Source organism: Carettochelys insculpta, chromosome 31 (assembly GCF_033958435.1).
Source record: "Carettochelys insculpta isolate YL-2023 chromosome 31, ASM3395843v1, whole genome shotgun sequence".
Taxonomy (NCBI): Eukaryota; Metazoa; Chordata; order Testudines; family Carettochelyidae; genus Carettochelys; species Carettochelys insculpta.
In genome coordinates, this window is record NC_134167.1 from 9,336,067 (window position 1) to 9,359,819 (window position 23,753).

General features: G+C 54.7%; 3 protein-coding genes and 1 long non-coding RNA gene across 6 annotated transcripts in view; 3 read left to right on the forward strand and 1 right to left on the reverse strand.

The window, feature by feature from the left end:
• On the forward strand, nucleotides 1-9,302 carry GINS4 (GINS complex subunit 4). Its single transcript, XM_074981552.1, has 7 exons — nucleotides 1-141; nucleotides 470-556; nucleotides 1,821-1,934; nucleotides 2,439-2,536; nucleotides 3,564-3,652; nucleotides 4,134-4,224; nucleotides 4,529-9,302. Exons 1-7 carry the CDS (start codon nucleotides 46-48, stop codon nucleotides 4,623-4,625), a joined length of 672 nt encoding a protein of 223 aa, XP_074837653.1. The 5' UTR covers nucleotides 1-45; the 3' UTR covers nucleotides 4,626-9,302.
• Nucleotides 4,819-13,781, forward strand: LOC142004115 (protein phosphatase 1 regulatory subunit 3C-B-like). 2 transcript variants are annotated; one of them, XM_074981554.1, is made up of 2 exons: nucleotides 4,819-4,945; nucleotides 12,874-13,781. In XM_074981554.1, exon 2 carries the CDS (start codon nucleotides 12,905-12,907, stop codon nucleotides 13,775-13,777), a length of 873 nt encoding a protein of 290 aa, XP_074837655.1. In that variant the 5' UTR covers nucleotides 4,819-4,945; nucleotides 12,874-12,904; the 3' UTR covers nucleotides 13,778-13,781. The 2 variants fall into 2 exon arrangements, with proteins under 2 accessions (XP_074837655.1, XP_074837654.1); XM_074981553.1 differs by lacking the exon at nucleotides 4,819-4,945 and adding an exon at nucleotides 12,422-12,450.
• Nucleotides 9,127-18,540, reverse strand: LOC142004116 (uncharacterized). Its single transcript, XR_012642927.1, has 3 exons — nucleotides 18,392-18,540; nucleotides 14,727-14,861; nucleotides 9,127-9,258 (listed from the first exon to the last, which is right to left on the reverse strand). It is a non-coding gene; the product is annotated as an uncharacterized LOC142004116 (long non-coding RNA).
• GPAT4 (glycerol-3-phosphate acyltransferase 4) overlaps nucleotides 18,168-23,753 on the forward strand; it is an 11,695-nt gene continuing 6,109 nt past the window's right edge. The window contains exons 1-2 of one of the 2 annotated variants that reach the window (XM_074981549.1): nucleotides 18,168-18,297; nucleotides 20,702-21,549. In XM_074981549.1, the coding sequence (XP_074837650.1) occupies nucleotides 21,385-21,549 (165 nt within the window). In that variant the 5' untranslated portion in view covers nucleotides 18,168-18,297; nucleotides 20,702-21,384. The remainder of the gene's footprint in view (nucleotides 18,298-20,701; nucleotides 21,550-23,753) is intronic. The other variant, XM_074981550.1, reaches the window with a different exon arrangement.

Consider the following 23,753-nt stretch of genomic DNA (forward strand, 5'->3'; position numbering starts at 1 on the left):
AGTGCTGACGTCCCCGCGAGGCCCGTGGCGGGAGATTGGCACACGATGGCGGCCGCGCCGGAGGCGCAGGAGCTGGACTCGGACGGGAGCGGTGAGGAGCTGGTGCTCACCCCCGCCCAGCTCATCCGCAGCCTGGAGCAGGTGGGCGGGCCGGACCCCTGGGTTCTCTCCCGGCTCCATGGGAAGGGCCCGGGCGCCTGGGTTCTTGGCGGGTAGTGGAAGGGGTGGTTTGCTAGACCAGGGATGCTGGGATCCCGGACTCCTGGGTTCCTGGAAGTAGTGGGGGTGTGGTGGGTCAGAGTGGGGTTATTGGGAGCCCGGACTCCTGGGTTCCTGGCGGGGAGTGGGGAGGCTGGTGGTCGGAGCAGCGGGGCTGGGATCCCGGATTCCTGGGTTCTTGGAGGGGAGTGGCTGGGGGGCGGGGGCTGGCTGTTAGGTCATGTGGCTCACTGCCCTGCTGTGCTGTCAGGCCTGGCTGAATGAGAAGTTTGCCCCAGAGCTGCTGGAGAGCAAGGCTGAAATCGTGGAATGTGTCATGGAGCAACTGGACCACATGGTGCGTGTCTGGGGGCACAGATGGGCTGGGGTTGGAAATGGCGTGGGTACTTGGATTGGCATTACTAAAATCAGTGCCCTGCACATGTGGGGTTCTGTGGCCAAGCACCAGCCAATGCTCCTGTCTATCCCCCTCTCCAGCATCCCTCTCAGTGTGTGGATGTCATTTGGAGCATCTTTGTAGGTAACTTGCATGCTCTGCCTGAGGATTGATAGTTCAGTGCTGAAAGAAGCAGGAGCCCCTTGTGCTCCTGGCACGTTGCTGTTAGTCATAGAGGTTAATACTTCATCTGCCCTTCTGCAGTGCTGTTCATCCTGGCCTGCAGCTTAATGCTAGCCATGTGGACTGGAAATTGGGGTAGCACTGCAAGATGGTTCCTGTATTTTTGTGCAATTGTTTGCTACAGAGGTGGTGTAAAATTCCTGCTCCAGACAGACTCGCAGTTCCCTAGATCATTGTTTCTTAAACTATGTTCCGAGGAATACTGCTGTTCCGTGAACAACTCACAAGTGTGTAGTGAGCATTTGGAAAAATACACTTCTATATTTTATGTTATGACAACGAGATGTAATGTTACTTCTTCATTGCTATGATACCTGCTTAAATTACTTCATTTTGGTTTTGCTGCATATGTGGCTTTTTTGTTTTGTTTTGGGTTTGGCTTTTGTTGTTTTGTTTGTTGGTTGGTTTGACAACAATTTTTTTAAAGAAACTTCACAGGTGTTCCATATAAAAATATTATTGGTTGGTGTTCTGTGGTCTCAGAAAGTTTAAGAAACACTGGCCTAGATGACACAATCAGCCATCCACAGTCTTGGCCTTTACTTTCCAAAACCCACATATGCTATGAAATCAGGCACCTGGTTCTTGGATTCCCTTCTCCAAGGAGCCATCCAATGCTGTGTTTCCCTTGTGGCGGTGAGGGGTGGTTATCAGTGTTCCCTGTAAGCTGAGTGCTTGGGCAGCTGTCTGACGGAGATTCAGGTGCTACACAGCTGATTTACAGAGTGCACCAGCCACCTACAGTGGGCAGCATATTTTTCTATTGGTAGTGCACATCACACATGCCTTGGTGCACATAACAAAATTTATTCCACCCATGTGTGGGTTAAAAAATAGCAGGAACCCTGGTGGTAACCTGCATTTGTGGTGCAGGTGCTTTACCTGCAAGAGGCTTTTTCCTCTGGCTGTGTCTGCAGACATTGGTTTCTCTTTATCTTCAGCTGAAAGTGTTTTGAATAGTCCCATTTCCCCCCATGTGCAGGAGTCAAATCTGAAACGAGCCAAGCAAGGAGACCTGAAGATCAGCATTCACCGCATGGAGATTGAGAGAATCCGCTATGTCCTCAGCAGCTACTTACGCTGCAGGCTTGTGAAGGTAACACTGCACAGCACTGTGAGGTGCTAGAGTCAAAGCATTGTGGCCACACCAAAAGCATATTGCTTTGGCCCAGGGCTCTGAGTCACAGGCCCTTGACACATTTGGTTAGAGTGACCATAAGGGTGGCCTGAGGAATTCTCATTGGTGTTCAGGGCAGCATCTTCTAGGGAGAGGGTATCACAGTAGTTTTGTGGGACAGGAGCGAGTGGGGGCGGGGTCAATGCTGCAATGAGCATGTTCCTTGTCTTTGTAAGGTGAGGACAGTGCGATCTTCCTCCTGGAAATGCCATTGCCATCCTGCCTCAGGCACAGACAGCCTTGTGGGTCAGGAACCAATCCCAGAGCAGATGCACAAGCTCTGCCCCTCACCCATCTGTTGCGACCCATTGCCTCTGGGGATAGAAGCCTGAATTCAGAGGGGTAGAATTCTGGGAGTTGGCTGTGATGGAACTCTGTTTCGATCCCAGCTGAGGCTTCCTTGGGGTTTGTCTTCCCCGGCAGATCGAGAAGTTTTTCCCCCATATCCTGGAGAAGGAGAAGTCCCGAGCAGAAGGAGAGCCTCCCGTCCTCTCTCCAGAAGAGTTTGCCTTCGCAAAAGAGTGAGTCAGTGTGAAGGACAGAGCACTGGAGCTGCATGCACCTGGTTCTCCCTCTGAGCCTCTGCTGCACAGGCTATAGAGCCTCCCTGGGCAAACTTGGCTGGGTTGGATTTATTTTGTCCCCTAGTGAGCAGCTGACAAACCCTTTGCTCTCTGTTGGGCTTGCAGTGAAGCTAGAGGCTTGGCCCTAACTGCTACTGACAGCCTGGAATGGAGTTGACTAAAGAGCTCCACTCAGCCTCCATCTGTCTTGGTGTCTAGCCATCTGCTTCCTTCCCTGTGCAAGGCAGAGTTCTGGCTGGCGCTGCTTCCTTTTCTGTCCCCAGGTCACCCTCCGTTGGCAGTTTGTGGTCAGCCCATTGGCCCAGGAGGCATCTAGGGACAGTCTCGCTTCAGCCACCCACTAAGCTAGGCCAGAAAAGGTCCCCCTGCTGCCCAAGCTCATGCCTGTGGGAAGAGCCCTTGCTGCCTTTTGTCACCTTCGCAAGGAGACAGGTTGTGCCCTTGGGCACTGAAGGATTTGCCAGGGAGCTGCAAGCTAAGAACAGAATGACCACGCTGGGTCAGACCAAAGGTCCGTCTAGCCCAGCGTCCTGTCTTCTGGCAGTGGCCAATGCCAGGTGCCCCCGAGGGAGTGAACAGAGCAGGGAATGATCATTCCCAGCCTCTAGCAAACAGAGACTAAGGCCATCATCCAGATTGGAAGAAATGGGTCTGTCCCACAAAAGCTGATCACTTAATAAATTATTTCGCTAGTCTTTAAAGTGCTACAGGACTGCTGTTGTGTTTTGACACTATCCCTGTCCATCCTGGCTCATAGTCATTGATGGACCCATCCTCTTCCTTTTTGAATCCTGTTATAGTCTTGGCCTTCACAACATTCTCTGGCAAGGAGTTCCACAGCTTGATTGTGTGCAATGTGAAGAAATACTTTGTTTTGTTTGTTCTTATTATGCTGTCGCCTGGCATCAGCTGTGGCCCTGCAGCTTTTGCTGGGATCTGACTGACGGTAAGGTCTTTGTTTCAGGTACATGGCGAACACAGAAGCCTACCTGAAAAACGTGGCCCTGAAACACATGCCTCCCAACCTGCAGAAGCTGGATCTCCTGAGACTGGGTAAGGAAAACCCAGCTGCAGCACAGGCACTAGAATTCTAACAGAGGCTCCCTGGGGAGTCCCCAGGAGTCCTAGAGAGCATGCAGTGTAATTGCTGCAGCTCCAGTGAAGAAGCAGGTGTTTGAGCATGGCCCTCTCGAGGCCCTTTAGCAGGTGGCTGGGATATGTTTGCATTAGCCTGTCCTAGAATTGCCCCCAGGGAGACAGGGGGGCTCACCACACTGTTCACACTGGTCTCCGTTCTGGCTCTCCTTCTGTCTGACGTCCATGTTGGCTGATGCGTTCAGTATTGGCCAGTTACCTGAGATGTCCCCATTGCTGGTGTCATTGACTCATATTTCACTGTGTCCTTGAGCATCTCTAGGTCCTTGTGAAGATCTTACAGAGGTGCAGAGACCGCACAAACCTCTCCGGTGCACAACACAGTGTCCCATGCTTAGTCACGTGGGTCAGGCCTCTGAGTGTGTTGCTTTCTTTGCAGTTCCCAAACCCAACTTGGACTCCTTCGTATTCCTGAAGGTGCAGGAGAGGCAGGAAAATGTACTTGTGGAACCAGAGACAGATGAGCAGAGGTAGGTGACCTGTTGCTTTGCTGTCCTGACATGCACATGCCTTCGAACTGCCATCCTCGTTGCACTCTGCTCAGCTTCCTGCCATGGAGCGTGCAGAGTGTGTCTGTGCAGCTGTGGGGAGAGCAGCACCCTGCCTCTCAGCTTAATCAGGCCCTGTTACTATTGCAACCCTGAAGATGTATGAGGAGCCCCAGGAAAATGGGGCATACCTCTCCTTCCTCCCTGGCGTGGTTAGCTTCAGTGCTGTTCCTGAGTTTGCAGCTGCCCTTCCATCTGATCCTCTCTCTCTCTCTTTCCCCTTCAGGGAATACGTGATTGATCTGGAGGAGGGCTCGCAGCACCTGATCAGATACAAAACTATCGCCCCCCTGGTGGCTTCAGGAGCAGTGCAGCTCATTTAAAACCTCACAAGACTTAAAAAGGCTGGGCCGGAGCTTGGGAAGGCAAGTGCCATGCACAGGACTGCCTGAGCGCACTGCTGTGCCAGTCAGTGTACGGACACACAACAGTTGTGAATACCCAGCGGGGAGCCCAGCAGCTGTTTTTCTGTGTGTGGTGTGGCCTGAGGTAGGAAGACAAAGAGCCAGAGAGACTACCAACAGCAAGTGCCTCGTCTGGTCTTTCACCCAGCAAAGCTGCTGCTGTCTTGTGGAGCCAGCAGGTGGGGCAATTGCCATGCTTATGCTCTGGATCTTGCAGCCAGGTGCCAAGACCTGCTTAGGTGAGTTAAGTGGCTGCTGGAGGAAGATGGGCTAGCAGGAGTGAGGTGCATTACAATTGTAGACCTCTCAGTGCCTGCCTAACTGGGCCCCACCACCCACTGCCCAAGAGCCTGGCCAAGCCCCCTGTGCAGCTGAGTTAGGAGAGACGCTTACGTGTTGCGTGGGGAGGGGATTAGATGGTGGGTGGTGCTTGTGTGGGTTTGCAGCAGGTGCTGGGCCCCCAGTGGCCTGGGGTGGGGCTGAGCACCTTTAGAACCTGCAGAATTGTGGAGCTCTGACAGGTCTGGGGAGGGCAAGTAGCATGATCAGCCTGAGGGAGTACCAATAAACCAGCAGCATCTCTCAGGCTGTAGTCCTCGGTGAGGAGGAGGTGGTGTTTGTGTTCCTGATTGCAAATGCGGTGGGCTTTAGTGTATTCGTGGCACCCACCAAACAATCACTGGCTCTTCCTGAGAGCCGACCCCCACCTCATTCCAGGCTCCATGCATGGGCCGCTCAACCTTTTCCCAGGGAGCGTTCTGGTCTGTGTGAGTACCTCCTCTTGGGTATCGCACACAGACCCAGGGACACCAGTGCTTACCATGGGCAGTCAAAAGTAGAGGATCTCATACTCTGAGAGCTGTAGCTCTGGTAAGGTGGTGTTTAAAATGCTTCCTGGCCTGACAGAAGCCAAGGCTGTGACCCTTTGTGGAGCTGGAGGTTGGGATCAGCCTGCAGAGTCCCAGTCCCTGCCTGACAAGCATGCAACCCTAGGTCCCTGCTTCCCAGGAGAAGAAGTCCTGTAGCACTTTACAGACGAACGGATATTTTGGAGCGTAAGCTTTTATGGACAAAGCGGGTCTTTCCCCACGAAAGCTTATGCTCCAAAATATCTTAGTCTATAAGGTGCCACAGGACTTCTTGTTGTTCTCGAAGATTCAGACTAACACAGCTACCTCTGTGATACTTGCTGCCTTAGGAGGATCTCCTGGTCAGGCAGCACTGCCCTGGCCTCAATACTGCACCTCCCACCTGCCTTGACTTCTGTGCCCCCACCAACTCCTGGCCCCTCCGCACCCCTAAACCCTTGCTCCAGTCACCATTTTTCTTCATCTTCCAGAAGTACTATCACTGAAAAACAGCATGTACATTTTTCATTTATTTTCAAAAACGCACTTTGATTAAAGAGCCGAGGAGCGCAGGGGCCATCTGGTGGGGGGGTTGTAATGAAAAGCCGGTATGGATTTCTCAAGAGCAAACCAACCTCATTTCCTCCTTTCTTGAGATGACTGGCCTTGTGCGTCGGGGGAGCGGGCAGTAGATGTGACGTATCATGACTGTAATAAGACTTTTGATAACGCTGCACGGGGCTTTCTCATAAGCAAACAAGGGAAATGCTCTACATGGAACTACTGTAAAGTAAATGTGGGAATGGTTGAAAGATTGTGCACAAAAGAGTAATTAGCGGTGGTTTGCTGTCATACTGGGAGGGGTAGTTAGAGGAACCCTGCAGGAGTTAGTCCTAGTATGGTACTAGGGATGTAAAATACCATTCAGTTACCAATTAACTGGATATGCCTGCTTTCCCCTGGGAGCTTCTGATGCCAACCTGTGCAAAGGCTCCGCAGCAGTCTGACATGGCCACCCCACTTTCGGCAGCAAAGGTTGGTGTGTGGGTGACAGCCCTGGGAGAAGGGGCTCCCGGCGATGCAGCCTTGGGTCACTGCTCCTGAGGGCAGAACAGAAGGCTCCTTCTCAGAAGCCCAGAGGGATCTCCCACAGACATTTCCTCCACCCGGCTCAGAGCACAAGGAATAGTCAGTGCCCACCTCTATGCAGAAGGGTCACACCCCAGGAGAAGGCTATGCGATGCACGCCTTGCGTACAGGTCTCTGTGAGATGTGTTCAGGGCTGGGGAAAGAGGGGCACTGCCCTATCCACAGGAGATAAGTGAGTCAGATTCCATTAGCCTGACTCCAGTGTAAAGCCCTGCGCCTGCCAAGGAGCCTGAGTTCACATCCTGCCTCAGATGGCAGCTGGGCTTTGGCAAGGCATGGCAGGAGAAAGATTCCAGTGCAAGGTGGGACTCTGGGGCAACTTTCCCCATCCATGCCTGTCACTGCTGCTGAGTAACTCCGGGAAGGTCCCAGCCTGTCTGACAGCCATGCTGTGTCCATGCACAGAGCAGAGCGCATGTACTAACTGTCCCACCCCATGGCCACCTCTCACTTTAAGGCAGTGACTAGCCGAGGGCCCACGTCAGCAGATGTTTGTTCTCTTGCCTTCTCCAAATTGCCCTTTCATCACATCCTCTCTGGCCACTGCTTCAGTGCCAGGCTGGTCACCACCACTGGGTATTTCCCCAGCCACGCAAGAACCGCCCCCACCTCCGCCACCTACTTCCTGCTGGGAAGGGATGTGGTTCAAACGGCAGAGATCAGTGCCCCACTGATGCCCTATCACCTGCCTCTGGGCTATGAGCTCCTTGCAGACAAACCAGAGCCCCCAGGAGCAGCAGGAGCAAGGTTTGAGAGCCTGGCTGCTGCATTCGGGCTCTGTGTACTTGTGAGGCTCATTTCTGGCCTTGCTCTCTCCAGCACTCAGCTTTGGCCTGTGCTGCGGCTTGGGAGACTGGGAAACCAAGAAGCTCCCCACTGGCCTCTTGTGCATGCAAGGGCAGCAACAGAGCACTGACTAGTGCCTTTCCTTGGGGGAAACTGAGCCACGGTATGGGGCAGGCATTTGTCCAAGGCTGTAGAATAAACAAACCAGGAGCAGAGTGGGGCAAAGGGTTGCAGGGCCAGGTTTGTAACGTTATGTGCAGGCCTAAAGTTACAAACAGGCAGCTGGTGGGATTGCAGTTGTGCCTAAGTGTATTAGGCACCTGCCTCATTGCTCTCAATGGGATGTAGGGCATGTGCCTTGGTTCCTTTGAAAAATCCCAGCAGGTTCCTCTCTGCAGCTTCAAATCTGCTGCCCCCTCCCATCCCCCCGTGGGGGAGGGGCAGTTCACAACACCCTGTTCAGTCATCAGCCTCCACCTGCGGCCCAAGGCAGCGCTGCTCAGGGGTTGTCCTGGGGCATTACTGCATGAGGGAGGGAGGGTGTTTCTGTGACATGAACATGGGGGTGCAGGTGCTGCATTTCCAAAGGCAGAAACAGTTGATGGTAGTAAGCTCCAGGAATGCAACTGGTGGAAAGATCCAGCTTCTCTCTCCTGCCTGGGACAGCAGGAGTGACTTCATCCCTGCTTTCTCCTTCCTGCCCCTAACTGGGACACGGCAGCTCTAGGGGCAGCACTGCCTGGATAGCTGCCTGATTCAGCCCAACAGGGTGAAGGCATCCATTGAAAATGTGCGACAGAGAGAAACTCTTCCAAGTCCCCTCAGCTTCTGATTCTCCTATGGAAACTCAACAGCCACTTGACTGGGAGCTGCAGAGCTCCTGGGAGGATGGTCAGTGCGGCTGTGTGATGGGGTGGGGCATAGGCCAGACGCTCACTGGGGGAGCTGCAGCGATCTGCCTTCGGTGCTGTTTCTTAGGGATTAAACCCCGCTTGCTCTTCACGTTTGCGCCTAATGAATCTCCTTTGCATAAATGGATTAATTAGGGATACTATAAACCACAGCACGTGCAGAGCCGTACTGCACACATGCCATCCCCATACCTCCTGCTATACAGGAGAGCCAGGCAGCTCCCTCCCAGACCTGGGGAGCACATGTAGGGGAAACTGCAGGCCTGTTCCTTGGGATACACCAGACAGGCCCATGGCCACTGCAGGGGGCACAGAGCCCTAGAAGGTATTGAGGTATCTCCTGCTTACACAGAAGCAGCATGTAGGAGCCAGGAAGGAAGGAGGAGTTTTTTTTTTTAACCTAGCCAACAGGACAAAGGAAGTGCCTGACCCAGCTGTCGCTCGGGCCCTGAATCCCAAGTCTGGCAATGATCAAACCAGTTGTTTCAGAGGACGACAGAAAAATCCTTCCATGGGCTGGGGCATGGGGCACATAACAGCCTCCTAGCCCTGGCAGATAGCTCATGTGTCCTGAAGCATGTGGCTTTAGATTCTCTCTACATTGTATTGGAAATCACAGCCTAGCAAGGAGCGCTGCAGGAAGGGATCATAGTGGACCACACACGAAATATGAGTCAACAGTGACGCTGCTGCAAAAAAAGCAAACCTCATTTGGGGGTGTATTAACAGGAGTGTTGTAAGCAAGACAGGAGAAGGAATTCTTCCGCTGTAGTCTGCGCTGATTAGATCTCCATTGGGGCACTGTGTCCCCTTCTGGGTGCTATATTTCAGGAAAGAGGTGGACAAACTGGAGAAAGTCTGGAAAAGAGCAACAAAAACAATTAAAGGTCTAGGAAAAATGATGATTGAGAGCACTGAGTTTGTTTAGCTTGGAAAACAGATGACTGAGAAGTGACATACTAACAGCTTTCATGTAACTTAAAGGTTCTTACAAGGAGGGAGAAAAATTGTTCTCCTTGGCCTCTGATGATAGGACAAGGAGCAATGGGCTTAAATGGGGGCAAAGGAGGTTTAGGCTGGGTATTAAGAAAAGCTCCAGGTCAAGGTGACTAAGCAGGGGAATAAATTATCTAGGGAGGGTTGTGGAGTCTCCATCTTTGGAGATATTTAAGAGCAGGTTAGATAAACACCAGTGCATCCCTTAGGGCCAGAGGCAAGAAGGCACAGCAAGATGTCCACAGCATCTGTTTACCTATCTGCATCTAGCAGGATGGTTGTATGGTGGTCCTCTGGTTTGTGGTCTCTAGTTCAAAGCTCCCTCTCAGCAGTGTATCACTTCACCTATTCCCAGCCTCCAGTAGCTAGCCCTGTTTGGTTCTGTTGGCCAGGCAGAGTGGGAGATCTCCGTTGACATTTTATAGAAGGCTCTGGTACCACGGTGACGAGCGGTCCTAGATGGGATGCTTGAGAGGTTGCAGGTCTGTGCTGTTAGCAAGTTGAATCAGTCATGCTTAAAGTAAGTGGCTAGACAGCTTGAGTGAAAGCTCACGCAATTCCACAAGCTGGTTCAGGCATCAGTATTTTCTGCCAGCAAGTCCTGCGAGGGCAGACCTGGACAGGTGGGCCTGGGTGTTATTCCTAGAGATGCACACTCAATTTTTGTTGGACAGTCTAATCGGGGCCCTCTCTTCTATTCAAGTTCCAGCTGCATTTCTCTGCTCCTGCAGAAAACTGGAGACAAACAGTTCCAGTTGCAGAGAATCTGGGCTTAAAGCTCTGTGTTTAGACACTGGAGAACTCAGTACTGGGCAAGGAGATCGAGTGCATCATTTTTATCCATCTCTGCTAGCCAGAGGCCTTGAATTCTGGGGTAGGTCAGTCTATCATTATCAACAACCATGGGCTCAGCGCCTTTTGGTGTCTGATGCCTCTCTCACTATTTCCTTCCATCTTTCCCTGTCCAGTGTGGGAGTGGCTTAGTTTCAGTAAAATAGCTCCACTCCAACCTACTAAATCATCTACCCATTCATTCTCTGTGGGGTCTGCCTCTCCTTAGGTCAGTGTAGGTTGTAGTTAAAACAGAAAACTGATGCTTCAAAACTAAGGATTTTTTTTTTGGTCTTCTTCCACTGCTCAGATCAAGGAGGCGAGAACTGCCTTGCTCACATGGGCTGTCTAGACATAGCCTCTGGAAGTGAAGAGTCAGAAATGACAATCTATTTGTCTTGCCCCACCTCTCTTCTGGGGGGCCTTGCTCCATACATGGCATCTCAACTGGGAACACTGGGCGCTCTGGCTGGCTGGTAGCCTGTTCTTGCCCACACACAGCACCCACAGCTGGAGACAGGAAAGTAGCCGCACACTTGGTGAAGTCCACCAAGCCCAATGAGAGGCTGGTTTGGTGCCTGGCTCTGGCACTCTGTGGTCTTGGGACAATTTCTTTCATCTGGCTTTTAGCTCATCCAGTACAGAACAGGGCTTTAGTCTCTCAGATCACAGCTTCATTCTTTCCTGCTGATGACCTGGGTCTGTTGGTCTTATGTCACCATGACCTCTCATTTACTGGAAATGATTGTTGTCCTGTTTCCTGTGCCTCTTCCTGTTCCTCCTCTGTAGCATGTGGGCACTTCCCCATCTTCCACCCACGTCTTGTGTGGCTAAAGCCAGTTCTGCTGGCAGGGTGCTTAGAAAGCCGAGCATCATATTAGAACCCAGCAGACTTACAAGTTTATTAAGAGAATACTTGCGAACGAGGTTCACCTATACTCTAAAAGTATAGGTTTTTAAGGTAGTGGAGTTGATAGGGTATCCGAGGGCAGGTAGTTGGGATAAGGTGAGTATGCACACTATATTGTGTTAATGTGACACTGGAGTCTGTCACTGACTGCATGCCCCCATGCCACATTGCATTAGGTACCCCATGGGTGGGGTGACACATACTATAAGCCCTGTAGTGCAGAATGCAAATAGTGCCCCATAAGTGGCTAGTGAGAAATATATGAATGTTCTCATGGCAGGTTAAACCAGTGGTTTTCTGAGATGGTCATAGTGTGAGGGAGAGTGTAGTGCCCTGGATTAGGCAGCTGGAGGTTCACTGCAATTTAGTGGATAGTTAGTGGGGGCATTTTCCCTAAACAGTGAGATTGTTGATTTTAGTAAATCAGATAGTCCTGGTTTCCCTGGGGCCAGGGCTCCCTATGAGCTGAGCACTTGGGCTGATTAACAGAACACCCACAGCTGGCAGCATGTGTGTCTACTAGTGTGCACAGCCAGGAGCGTGTGTCTAGTGGTGTGCACACCCACACAGCCAACAGCATGTATGTCCCTCAGTGCTGAGCTCCTGCACAGCTGGCAGCATGTCTCTCTCTTGGTATGCACACCCACACGTGCCTTGGTGCAGGTAACAAAATTCATTCTACCCAGGGACGAGGGAAGAAGTTAGCAGGACCTGTCCGTGGCACACTGCAAGAATCAGGGCCCCGCCCTCGGGTGCTGCTACAGCTCAGATCTCCCCTTCCCCGGCTGGCGCTGAGCCGGTGGTGGGGGCTGGGTTAGCCGGGAGGTGGGGGGATTAGCCGGGAGCGGGCCGGCAGGCTGAGGCCGATTCTAATCGGGCAGTGAACTGCCCCTGCTCTCTGCCCTTGTGCGCGGCTGGCCGGCGGGGGGAGGCGGAGTCTGCCCCGCGCCGCTTCAGGGCTTGCCCGGGAAGGGGGCTCAGCAAGGGCCGGTGCCCCGCTGCACCCCGCGCCTGTCGCAGGGCGCGGGGCTTGGCCCAGGGACCCTCCGGCCCGCTGCGGGGCGTGCTGCCGGCGGCGCCCGGCTGGGGGGAGCCCCGCCCCACACTTGCCCCCGCACTTCCCCCGCCGGCTCCAGCGGCTGGGGCGGGCCGTGGACCGCGGCAGTCTGGGCTTCCCATTGGGTCCTCGTCCTCCGGGGGCGTGTCTCGCGCGTTGATTGGCCGGCGGGAGGGGTGTCCTGGCCGCTCGTGGACCCAGGTGTAGTTGTGGGGCGAGGAGTGGAGCCGGCGAGTGGAGCTATGAGCTGCAGCGAGTGAGCGTCGGGCGGGGCTGGCTGGGGCGAAGCGGGGCTGGGCGGTGGGGTTGGGGCAGAAAGGGTCTGAAAAGGAGGGGGTGGTTGGAGTGGGTTGGGGGGTTGTTGGGGTGCCGTTGAGGGGGGGGCAGGATGTTTGGTTTCTATGGTGAAGTGGCTGCCACTCTCTTATTGAATATGTGTGGGGGGATAATTTGGGGGCATTGATGGGGGAGGGGGGGCGTTGCTGACCAGCAGTGTGGGAGGCTGGAGGTCTCTGGCAGTGGGATAGCTGGTTAGTTGTGGGGTGGGCGGGTGATTGTTGGTTCCTGGGGATTAATTGGGCTCGGCTCACTCTGCTTGCAATGTCCCCTGGCCCTGCCAGATCTGTCCTGTTGCTCTTGGATCCCCCGCCCTTAACGCCCCCCTGTGATTTTTTTCCAGGCTGTTCCAGGTGTTCGGTGCCCCCCCGGCCATGCCTGTGGACTTTGCCATGCGGCTCTGCCTGACTCAATCTCCTCCCATCCGCAAGCTGCTCAACTCCTATGAGGAGCTGCGGGGTGGTCGGGGGTGCAAACCCCTCCGCTCCTGCTTGAACCAGAAGCCCAGTGCAGAGCCGGAGTCGGAGTGGCAGGACAGCCCCAAGGGCAGCAGGAGCAAGAAGAAGCGGGTGGTGTTTGCTGACATGAAGGGGCTTTCACTGACAGCAGTCCGCTTCTTCTCCAAAATTGAGGAGGACCTGTGTGATCTGCAGCAAGCCCTGTCTGACCTGACCTGCCTCCGGCCCAGCCTGCGAGACCCCCACCTGGAGACAAAGAGGTACATCATGGACTTCCCCCAACCATCTGCCGACTATGCAGCCTTCCGCAGACATCTGCACAGCAACCTCATCTGCCTGGAGAACTGTCTGATCCAGGAGCAGTCCCTTTCGGGGACCATCAAGGTCAGGAACATCGGCTACGAGAAGAAGGTGCAGGTCCGCATCACCTTTGACTCCTGGAGGAGTTTCTGGGACATCTGCTGCCAATACGTGCACAACACGTACAGTGTCACTGATACCGACACCTTCTCCTTTGACATCGCCCTGCCCAAAGCACACACCCTCCACGGAGCCATCGAGTTCTGCATTTCTTTCCAGTGTGGGCAGAAAACTTACTGGGACAACAACGGTAGGAGCAACTACAAGATACGCTACTCGGATTGCTCATCCACACCGAGCATCCTCTCCCAGCTGGTACGGGGCTCCAGTGTGGCTGGGGAGCAGCTGGGACCCTCCAAGGCAGCAGCTCTGGTCCTCTCTCACTTGCAGGCCTGGAGGCATTCAGAGACCCATGGTCCGTATTGGTAGGAACAGGAGTTCTAGGTGCGATTGCCACTCTATCCGAACGCATCTCTCCTGTTCTGGCAGAGGCAAAGCCTCGCAGGGGTCCTGCTGTGGAACACACCGCTTGCTACTTCACTAGCTTGCCTGTGTTCGTTCCGATTGCTGTGGATGCTGCTTTAGCCCCAGGACCTGCTGTGGGAGCTGGAGGTCATAGTTCAGTTGAATCCCAGGCTGGATTCTTAGTGCAGAACGTGTCACTAGCAGAAACTGTCAGGGAGGCTGGGCACAGATTGGGCGGGAGCATCTCCTGCTGCTATCCTGTCACTGGTGAGAGACACTGGGTAATAGCTAGGCCAGGCCTTGGTCTCTTGCTGCTGGTGGGTCAAATAACAGAGTCACTCCACCACAGTAAAAACTGGCCAGCCAGCTTAGCAGCCAAGGGCATTGGACTCAGTGTGGGTGCAGGGCAGAACAGCAGCCCCCAGTGGGCACAGGATCAGGAATGGGCGAGGCTGCCCAAGTGCCTTGTAATTGCCTGGATCCCTCTGCAGGGAAGGGGTTTGGGACTCAGAGGCATCGGGCTCGTGCTGCACGTAACAGCCTGAATGTTTGTACTGCACCCAATGGCCAGCATGCATACTGTGAGCTGTGCCCGTGCCCGTGCCCCTGAAGGGAACTGGTGGCTGTCACTTTAAATCCCCTTGGAAATGGCAGGGAGCCCGGGGGACAAGGTCCTGGCCTGGTTACTGGGGCTTCTGTCCCACCTGCCCCTGTGGGTGAGGCTGGCAGGTGGGTGAGGCTGGCAGGTTCTTTACATTGAAGACAGGTAGCTGCAGGTGGTCTGGTATGCTGCTGAGAGACTCTTTGGGGTGTGATCCTTCAGGACCTGCTGCTTTCACCCCAGCCCCTCATGACACGGCGCACAGCTCACTGCTTTAGTGTGTATCGCTCCTCGGCAGGGGGCAATGCTCACCTGTCTGACGTGGCCTGCCCTCTGGGAGTGCAGTGTGTCTGTCTCTGTCACTTGGGACTGGCTGCTGGTGCTCATCAGGGCTGGCCTCCTACTGTGATGTCGTGCTTGGGTCACAAGGCCGCCTTCCAGTTTTAGCTGTTGTGAATAGATTGAAAACCTTAATAAAGTCTGTATTTTATGAACCCTGCTCCTGTCTCTGCAGCTAATGGGCAGCACCTCCCAGCACTTGCCATACTGTGCACTAGGCAGTCTCTGCCTGGGGCCCCTCCTTTGCGGGTGTACTGCTCTCTGGTGAGAGAGGGGTGCAGTCCCTTGTGATAGCTCAACTGAAGGGCACAAGAGCATGTAACTGCATTTGCTCTGCAGACTGTCCCCTCCAGCTCTCCTGCCAACCACCTGGTAAAGCTGCAGAGTTAGTGACCCTGGGAATTTTTTTCAGAAGTTTAGTTTTGTGCTGTGGCTAGAACGTGTGGCTGTGCACAGAGCTGCAGGCTGGTAAGTAGACAGTCCTGTCTTTGGGGGGGCTAGAGCCAAAAGCTGCTGGTTTCTAGCACAGGCAATAAGGGCTGGAGCATGCTCCCAAGGGAAGCTTGGGAATCTGTAAGGCCAAAAATATTTAAGAACTGGCTGGACTAGCTCCCCTCTGAGATGGGTTTACTTGGTCCTGGCTCAGTGCAGGGGGCTGGATTTGATGCATGGAGTGCCCTGCCCTCTAGCTGTGGGAGGTGCCCTGCCAGTGTAGGTGGAGGTTGGGCCTTCAGGTTTGTCCCACTCCCTCCCCTGAACAGAGCTCATTCCCTCCTCCACCAGGAGAAGGGGCAGAGAAATGGCAACAGCTTCTTCCCAGGACACCTCCTGCTGGGGACCTCTGGTCACTGCACTGACATTAGCTTTAACACCGGCAGTCAATGGGTCCCTCTGCCCCAATCTGCGCTGCCTCCCCTGTTCTGGGCAGGGCTGGGTACTGGGAGGCAGGGGGAGCTGTGACCAGAATTCCTCCTCTCTTGCCCTGGTGGTGGGGGAGGAAATGCCAAACCCACTTCTGCTCTGTCACCCCCTGCAGTAACCAGTTGTGTGACAGACTAGGGCTGTTTCTGGCTGTTTGGTGTTGCCTGCCTCGTGATTCAGTCCCAGAGTCTTCTCCATTGTGGCATGTGGGTCTGGTTAGGGTCCTTTATGCCCTTCTCCATTCCTCACCTTCAGGTGGTAAGCTGCCCCTAGAGCCAGGATTTCAGGGGCTTGCGTCATGGAACCAAAAACCTGTTAGCTCCTGTGTCCCCTTCCAGTGATTAGCAGGCTGCAGGGATTGGAAGGTGACACAGTGATATCTATAGCTCCTAATTCCTGAGTCCATTAAAGCAAAAGCCTCTTTGGTTGGATTGTGGCCCAGTGGGCACCTTGCCAAAGCAGCTCATAATTCACCCTGAGTTGCAGCAGGTTATAGCTCCAAGGTAGATGGGTCTCTGGCGTACACACACACACAGACCCAGCTCCGAACACTGTCCTTTACTGCTCGTTGCATCCCATCTGCAACTTGCGGAGTCATTAGAGAGGCTGGCAGCCATGGTGGGGCCAGTGAAAGGTGAAGGCTGGCCCCAACAGGGGACTGCCCTACTGCTGGGGTCCTGCCCCACAGCTCTGGCTGTAGTACAATGTGTTGTGTGTGCTGGTGAAAGCATGCACCACCATTCACAGTATGCCTATTACAGAAGATGCAGTCCTGGCCACAGCCTCTCATTCCTTTCAGCAACTGTATGATCTCTCTGCACCACTGTAAAAGCTGAGCAAATTTGGGTTTGTTTGTATCTTTTCCCCATGAGAAAGCAGGGCCTCAGTGAGGCCAGGAAGAGCCAAAAGTCTGTGATGGTACCACCTGTCCCTTTACTCCTGCAACCCATGTTCCTCCTCTCCCTGCATTGCTGGGAAGCCTGACTGCATGTCAGCCTAGTAAATAAATTGATGCCCCTCTGGCTGTAAAATTGTCCTTACCATTATCCCCTCCAATAGACCAACCAGACTGGGCTGGGTGACTTGCAATCTGCAAGGTATTGAAGCCCAAGTGTTCAAATGGTGCATGGCAAACAAACAATCCAACACAAATAACAAGCAGTCCTGTAGTACCTTACAGACTAACACATTAGGTCATGAGCTTTCGTGGGTAAGACCCACTTCTTCAGATCATTGGAAAAATTGATCTTACCCATGAAAGCTCATGACCTAATAAATGTTTGTCTTTAAGGTGCTTCAGGACTGCTCATTATTTGTGAAGCTACAGATGAACACTGCTGCCCCCGAGACCCAATCTTAGCATCCAGCCTAGACTGCCTGACAGGGGGTGACTGGTTTACATGTTCACAGCAACTTTCCTCAAATGTGTATTGACACCTATTAAGACCCTTTGTCAGTCATGGACTGATTTACTTGACTGGTAATCCTTTCATGATAGGTTGTCAGGTCTGTTGCGGTCTCTCAGAAGCAAACATATGAAATACAAGTACAGAGCTACGACTCAACTGTAAATACAAAAACGTTATCTGCATGTGAACAATATAAACCAAATCAACAAATCATAAGCTTTCAATAGACATCTCACTTGACCTAGTTTGCAAACATGTAATAATGGTTACAATGATGTTTTACATGTTCATGGAATCCAATAATGTTACACCAGGTGTGAGTACAAGTGTATTTCATGGGGCACAGGTGTCCTGGCTCCTGATGAGATCTGCAGCATGCTGGGGAGAGGACTGTTGTGCCCCAGGAGCAGCTGGGCACGTGGGTGTGTTAGATGAGGGAGGGGTGTCCCAGGACATGCAGCAAATGGTGCAGGGGGTCGGGGGTGGGTGAGTATGTGCCTATCTTAGATGGGGCCAGGGATGTTCCGGAATACGGACCATGTGGAGGGGGGCTTACCTCAGGGGGTCCCAGACCCGTGAGCAAGTTTACCAGAGGGAGAGAGGGAATGTGCCCCAGGGGATGCTGGGCACGTGGGTGTGTTTCCCATGGGAGGGGGGAACTTTTTTCCCCGGAGGAGGGGTGGCTGCACTCCAGGGGCTCCGAGGCTTGTGGATGTGCACGTTTTGCACGGGGTGCGAGAGCTGGGACTGCCGGGCATATGGCTGTATTACACGGGGTGTGCCCCAGGAAATGCCTGCCGGGCAGGTGTGTGTGTTGCAGGGGGTGTCGCGGGAGCGGGGGAATCGAGGCCCCATGCCGCGCATTCGTGGCGCCGTTTCCCTGCGCCCTCTGCTGGGCCGGAGGCGTCATCAGAGATCTCGGGCGGAAGGCCGAGTTCTCCTGCCGGAGAGCACCAGCCCCCCCTCGCCTCTCGGACACGTTACGGCCACGTGACCGGCGCCTCTTGCAGAGGAGCTCAGGGGGCGGAGCGCTCGCCGGACACGCCCACCGTGCGCCGCCCCAGACGCCCCGGCGGCACGCAGAGCGTTTGCTCGTTGCCGTACGCGGCCCCGCGGGGGTTGCGAGCTGACGTAATGCGTGGTGGGGCGCGCGCGCGCGCGCGCGCACGGTACGCAATGGGGGCGGGGCTGGAGCCCGGCGGCCGAAGCGGTAGGTGAGTGACAGTGGTCCTTTCTCCCTGGCCTCTTCCCCTCCCTTCCACACCTCAAGAGTCTCCGTCACTCAGCCACGGCGGGAGGTTCGCTCACCTCGGAACCGCCAGCCCTGCCCACGCGGCGATGGAAAATCGTTAGCCCAGAGCCTCCACTGCGGGCCTGAGGGAGTCCGCGTAGCGTCCCCCTCCGCCGTCCTCTGTGATGGGCCCGTCCGCGCAGCGCCCGCTCCGCCCTCCGCGATGGGCCAGTCCGGGTAGCGCTTCCCTCCCACCTCCCCCGCGCCCTGCTCTGTGATGGGCCCGTCCGCCCAGCTCCCTCCCGGCCCCCCGCCCCCCCCCCCCCTTAGAACGTGGGCATTCCCTCCACGGTCCCCTCCGTGCCCGTGGGGGAGGGCGGGAGCGGCCTGGCGGGCTCCCCCCCCCCGCCCCCGTGGCAGTGCTCCGGGGGTTCCGGTTCAGTGCCACCCCCCCCCCCCGCTGACACAGCAGCTAATGTGGAGGTGTGAAGCTCCAGAGAGGCGAAACCGTTTTAGTCATGGGCCACCCCTCCCAGTCTGTGATACTGCTGAGGACGGACCGCCTCCTCTGTGGGTGAGCTGGCCGGGCTTCTCCTGTCTTGCTGTGCACACCTCCGTAGTAGCTGCTGAGAATGGGCCGCATCCTCCCTGACCTGGCCTTCCTCTTGACTGGGACTCCCTCCTCTTCACAAGCCTGTACGTTGAGACCCTCCTCTGGGACCCCACTCGTGCATCTGACGAAGGGGGTCTTTGCCCATGACGGCTTACGCTCCAAAAGTTTTGTGGCTGCAGTGTTGACTTCACCTTGCTTTGACCTGGGCCATGAGGCTCAGTGCCTCCCCTGCAGCAGTGGGGAGTCAGCACTGATGCTCTCACTGCACTCCGCTCTCGCACATGGCTAGATCACCAGCATTTGCTCTCTGCTGCGGGCGGGGGGGGGAGGGAGGGCAAGGCCCTTGGGCCTGAGGTTCCCTGGGCCTGTGTTAGGAAAATGGGCTAAAAGTTCCTCATCCAAGCCTTGGCAGAAAAGAGCCTGGGCTCTGTGGGTATTAAGTTAAGACACTTGTGATTCACAAGCCCTTGGAGTGCTCTCAGGAAAGCAGCAGGCTGTGCAGTCTGATGTGGGCCTCTGAGACAAGGTAGTTTCCCAAGAGGAGCGTGACACCAACTAGAGATCCCAGTGGCAGTGTCACCACCCTAGGCAGAGATTGTTTGGCGGACAGTTGTGAGCAGAGCTGAACAGGGATGCCTAGCTCTCTCTCACTGCTTGTCATTTCCAGCATGATTTGAATTGGATCACTAAGCCAGGACAAGGTGGTACACGGAAGGAATGCGCTAATCATGTCCTATTTGTTCTTTCTCTTCTCCACCCCAGCCACCTTCCCTGGGTGAGGCTAGGTGCGTGGGCTGAATGGTTCGTTTGCTGGGTAGGGTTCCTGGGTGTGGTGCATGAAGGGGGTGACCTGGGGAGTTGGGCATCTGTTTGGTCAGCAAGGCTCAGCCCATTGGAGAGAGGAGCAGCAGCAGCAGGGGTGGCAGAGTGTCTCTGGGGAGCAGGGTGTGCTGATGTGCATATTCTGTGCAGCACTAAGGATGCTCTTAGCTGTGCCGGATACAGAGGTGCTGTGCGAAGCAGCAGGGGAGCCAAGACATGGGGGGAGGGAGAGAGCCTTTGCTTCCTTTGCTGTCCTGCATTTGGGAATGGCTCCTCTTTCCCAGCTGAGCTTGGTGTCCCTCTGGTTACCCATCAATGTGTATCAGAGGGTCAGGCCAGGGCAGCAGGTGGACTGTAATCTCTCACTGGTGATCCAATGGGAGAGGCTCTTTCCATGGCTTAGGCTGAGCTGGTGCTCCAGCACAATGGTGCAAAGTGTGCTGTGCAACTGCAACGTCTCTCAGATGAGATATAATACTAAGATGCTGCCCTTGGTTTTGGTCACAGTTGCCAAGTCCCACTCCAGAAAGGCTGTTTTCAACAGTGTAGGATGTGGGTTATGGGAGCAACTAGTAAAGGGCTCAGAGAGCCCTCAGGTTAGAGGTGCCAAGTGGTGATCTGTATCAACAGAGAGGCTGTCCCTCACTCCATGTTCTCCTGTTTTCCTCTGGAGACTCACAGGCCTTATGCAGTACCTCTGTGATGCAGGGCAAAGCTCCTGTGCTGATCTGATTTGCAGTCCTGGCCTGGAAATGCAGGGCCCACTTCCCGGCTCATCATGCCAGCATGTGGCAGCAGTGAGACTCTGCTGACTCCAGAACTCTGCCTGGTGAGCAGTGTGCCCTCAGCGTCATCTCACACCCACTGCCCCTGGCCTCAGGAGACCCCCTTTGCCTTGATTGACACCTCCCTACCTGATTGGCCTGACTCTGTTTGTTTTTTCCTCCCCTAGTGCTGGTGGCATGTGAGGCGGACTCTTGCCAGGAAGGCAGCTCACAGATTGGAGGCCCTCTCAGGGGCAGAGGCACCATCCCCTTCTGTGAGGGCTCTCGCATGGGTGGCTGCCAGAGGTCTCTGGAATGACAGCCAGTGCGAGAAGCTCCAAGCTAGTGCTCGTGTCCTTGGAGGTGAACACAGTCGGCACACGGCAGGCTCCTAGAATACCACTCTTCCAGTGCTCTCCTGATGTGGGATCAGGGACGGATCCCACCTCACCCCATTGAAGAGACCTTTCCTCCTCTCAACAAGCCAAAGGGAATTCCACTGCCAGGCTGCTCAGGAGTCCCCCTGCAGCAAGACTTGTTTGGTGGAGCTCAGGGGGGATCCTTGGTCTCGGCTACCTTGTTACAGAGCCTCTGGCAAGCCCACTGAAAACTCGTCGCCCATGCTGCAGCCGTGCTGAGCGCTGAGCCGCCGTCTCACCAGACCGTCCTCTTGCCTGGGTCCATCGCATTCCTCCTCCCACAGCCTGCTAGAAAAGGATGTGGACTTTGGAATGGAGTCCATGACCAGCTGGGGATGTGGAGCATGCCTGGGACTGCTGCTGAGTAGCAGGAGGACTGGCTGATTGTCTTGGACAGCCCTTCTCTCCTACTGCGGGGTTGCAGGGCTTTGGCCCTGCCTGGACCCTCCGTCATGTTCCTCCTGCTCCCCTTTGACAGCCTGGTGGTTAACCTGCTCGGGATCTCCCTAACTGTCCTGTTCACACTGCTGCTGGTTTTCATCATTGTGCCAGCCATTTTCGGGGTCTCCTTTGGCATCCGCAGGATTTACATGAAAACACTCTTAAAGATTTTCCGGGTGAGTCATGTTTCCAGGCTGTGCTGTGCAGGAGCTCAGGTGTCCTGACCACCATTCATGTGCCTGGGGCAGATCCCTGCTGGGGGCATGTGCCTTCCAGGGAGGGCTGTCTCTATCACTGGTGTGGGTTGCTGAACGAGGGCTGAGCTGTTGGTGATGTAGGCGTTGGTGCTAGAAACCACCAGTGTGTGTGTGAGTCCTTGGAGTCATTCAAGCTTCTCAGCCACACTGTTAGTGAGCTTAATGCAGCTCCTTAGATCTGTGATTGTAGGTCATTCCAAAGTGCCCCATGTGAGGACACAACGCTTGTAAACAAGTGCTGCCGTCTGTGTTGTCACTGGCTGCCTGCAGCACAGCTCCTCTGGCGAGAGAAGGCCCATGCCTGAATCTGGGCACGGCAAAGCCAAGCCGGGGCAGATTTCAGCATCTCTCAAGAGCAGCCCAGTAGTGGGAGGGGATAAAGGGGAGCAGAGCCTGAGAGGGGGAGGACCAGGCACTTTGTTCCTGGGGGCGTGGGGGGGTGTTACCTCTAGGGCAGCAGAAGCAATATCTCTTCTTTAACACAAGTTTGGGTGAAGGAAGCTGGGTGTCAGCTGGGCTCTCTGCCTTACAGGATCCCTGGCCCCCGGAGGCTAATGTGTTCTGTGCTGCCAGGGCCTGATGCCATCTTTAGGGCCAGTGTGGATCTGGTTGGCTGGGGCTGTTTGCAGAAGCCCTCTCTGGACCTGCAGCCTCCAAAGGGAAGCCAACAGTGCTCACTGTGCTGCTTGGCTCAGTGACACCAAGTGGAGTTTTCCAGTCTTTTCCTGCCCTCCCTTGGGCTGCCTTAGAGCTGAGGCCTCCTGCAAGGCAAGCTCTGTCCATGCAGGCCCAGGGCTCTCCTGGGCTCCCAGGGGGCGGAGACCAAGGCTGCATGTCTCCTCATTCAATAAGGAAAGGAGCTCAGTGTGGCAGTGCTCATGCCCAGCCATTGGCATCAGTCATAGAAAGGGGGAGCTGCCCTGGGGTCACAGGGCTCAGGACTGGCCAGCAGGCTGAGCTCTGTGAGCAGATGTATCATCCTCTCAGGTTAGACAGATAGTCTGTCCAGCTCCATCCAGTCCTGCACTGGTCTCCAGCAGGGGCAGTGTTCAGGGAGGTACTTATCCAGTGTGGGAGGTTGTGGCAGCGTTTGCCCTGACCCCTGGCAAGGCCTGGATCATGGCCAGGATTTCGCCTATGGGGACTGGAGCCTGCCCCAGGATGTCTGCCAGACCATGAAGGAGCTCTCGCCCAGCCTTCCAGGGCAGAGTGCTGACTTGAGGCTGCCAGCTCCGTGGACATGATTAGAAGTCTGCCAGGGTCTTGGCAGCAAGGGCTGAACACAGAGCAGAACCTCCACAAAGGCTGCCACACACACTAGCTCCTGTCCAGTACTCCTCTCCCAGCCACAGCCAGCATTCGTGTCCTGCTCCCTTGCTGGGAGAGACTGGGGCGGGCATAGTGGGAGTGCCCCATAGGCAACAGTCAGCATGCCTGCCCTGCTTGAGGAGACTGGGGCGAGTGTAGCTGCCCACCACCAGTGCGTCTTCCCTGCTTCTCATAGTGTCCCTGCTGGGGGAGGGAGGAGTGGGCTGGAGTAAGTCTGTATAGGTTGTTGCCCTTGTCAGCTTGTTTTCCCAGCCTGTGTTGCAAAGGCGGGTGCATTGCTGGCAGGTTGCACAGACTTCTGTTTTTCTTTTTCTCCTGTTTGTTTTTGAGCATGTTTTAATTTGTATCCATTTAAATTGTGGCTGCCACAGAAATCTGGGGAGTTACAGAATGACAGATATAGAGATTCAAACAAAGGTTAAAACACAAACTTGTCAATATCGCATGTCAGCGTTTGCAAAGTCTAATGTGGATTCTCAAGCAGCCTTTTCTCGGTTGCTTAGCTGTACGTTTTGATGGTTATTGATGGAATCATTTTCCTGGTGGTTTGCATGCATATGGTGAAATAGACATGCAGGGAGGAGTCAAATACTTCCAAGCCTAACTGTCTAGAAGGGTCTATGGAGGGCAAGCTGGCCAGCTGGAAATCCAACCTGCATGTTTATCTGGTGCCCTTGGGAAGTAGCCGAGGGGTGAGATTTCTGTGAATAAGGGTGATCTGGGCATTGACTCTGCCAAATAGCTGACCAGGGCTGCTGGGTCCTGCTGTTTGTGAGCAGTCCTGCGCAGAGACA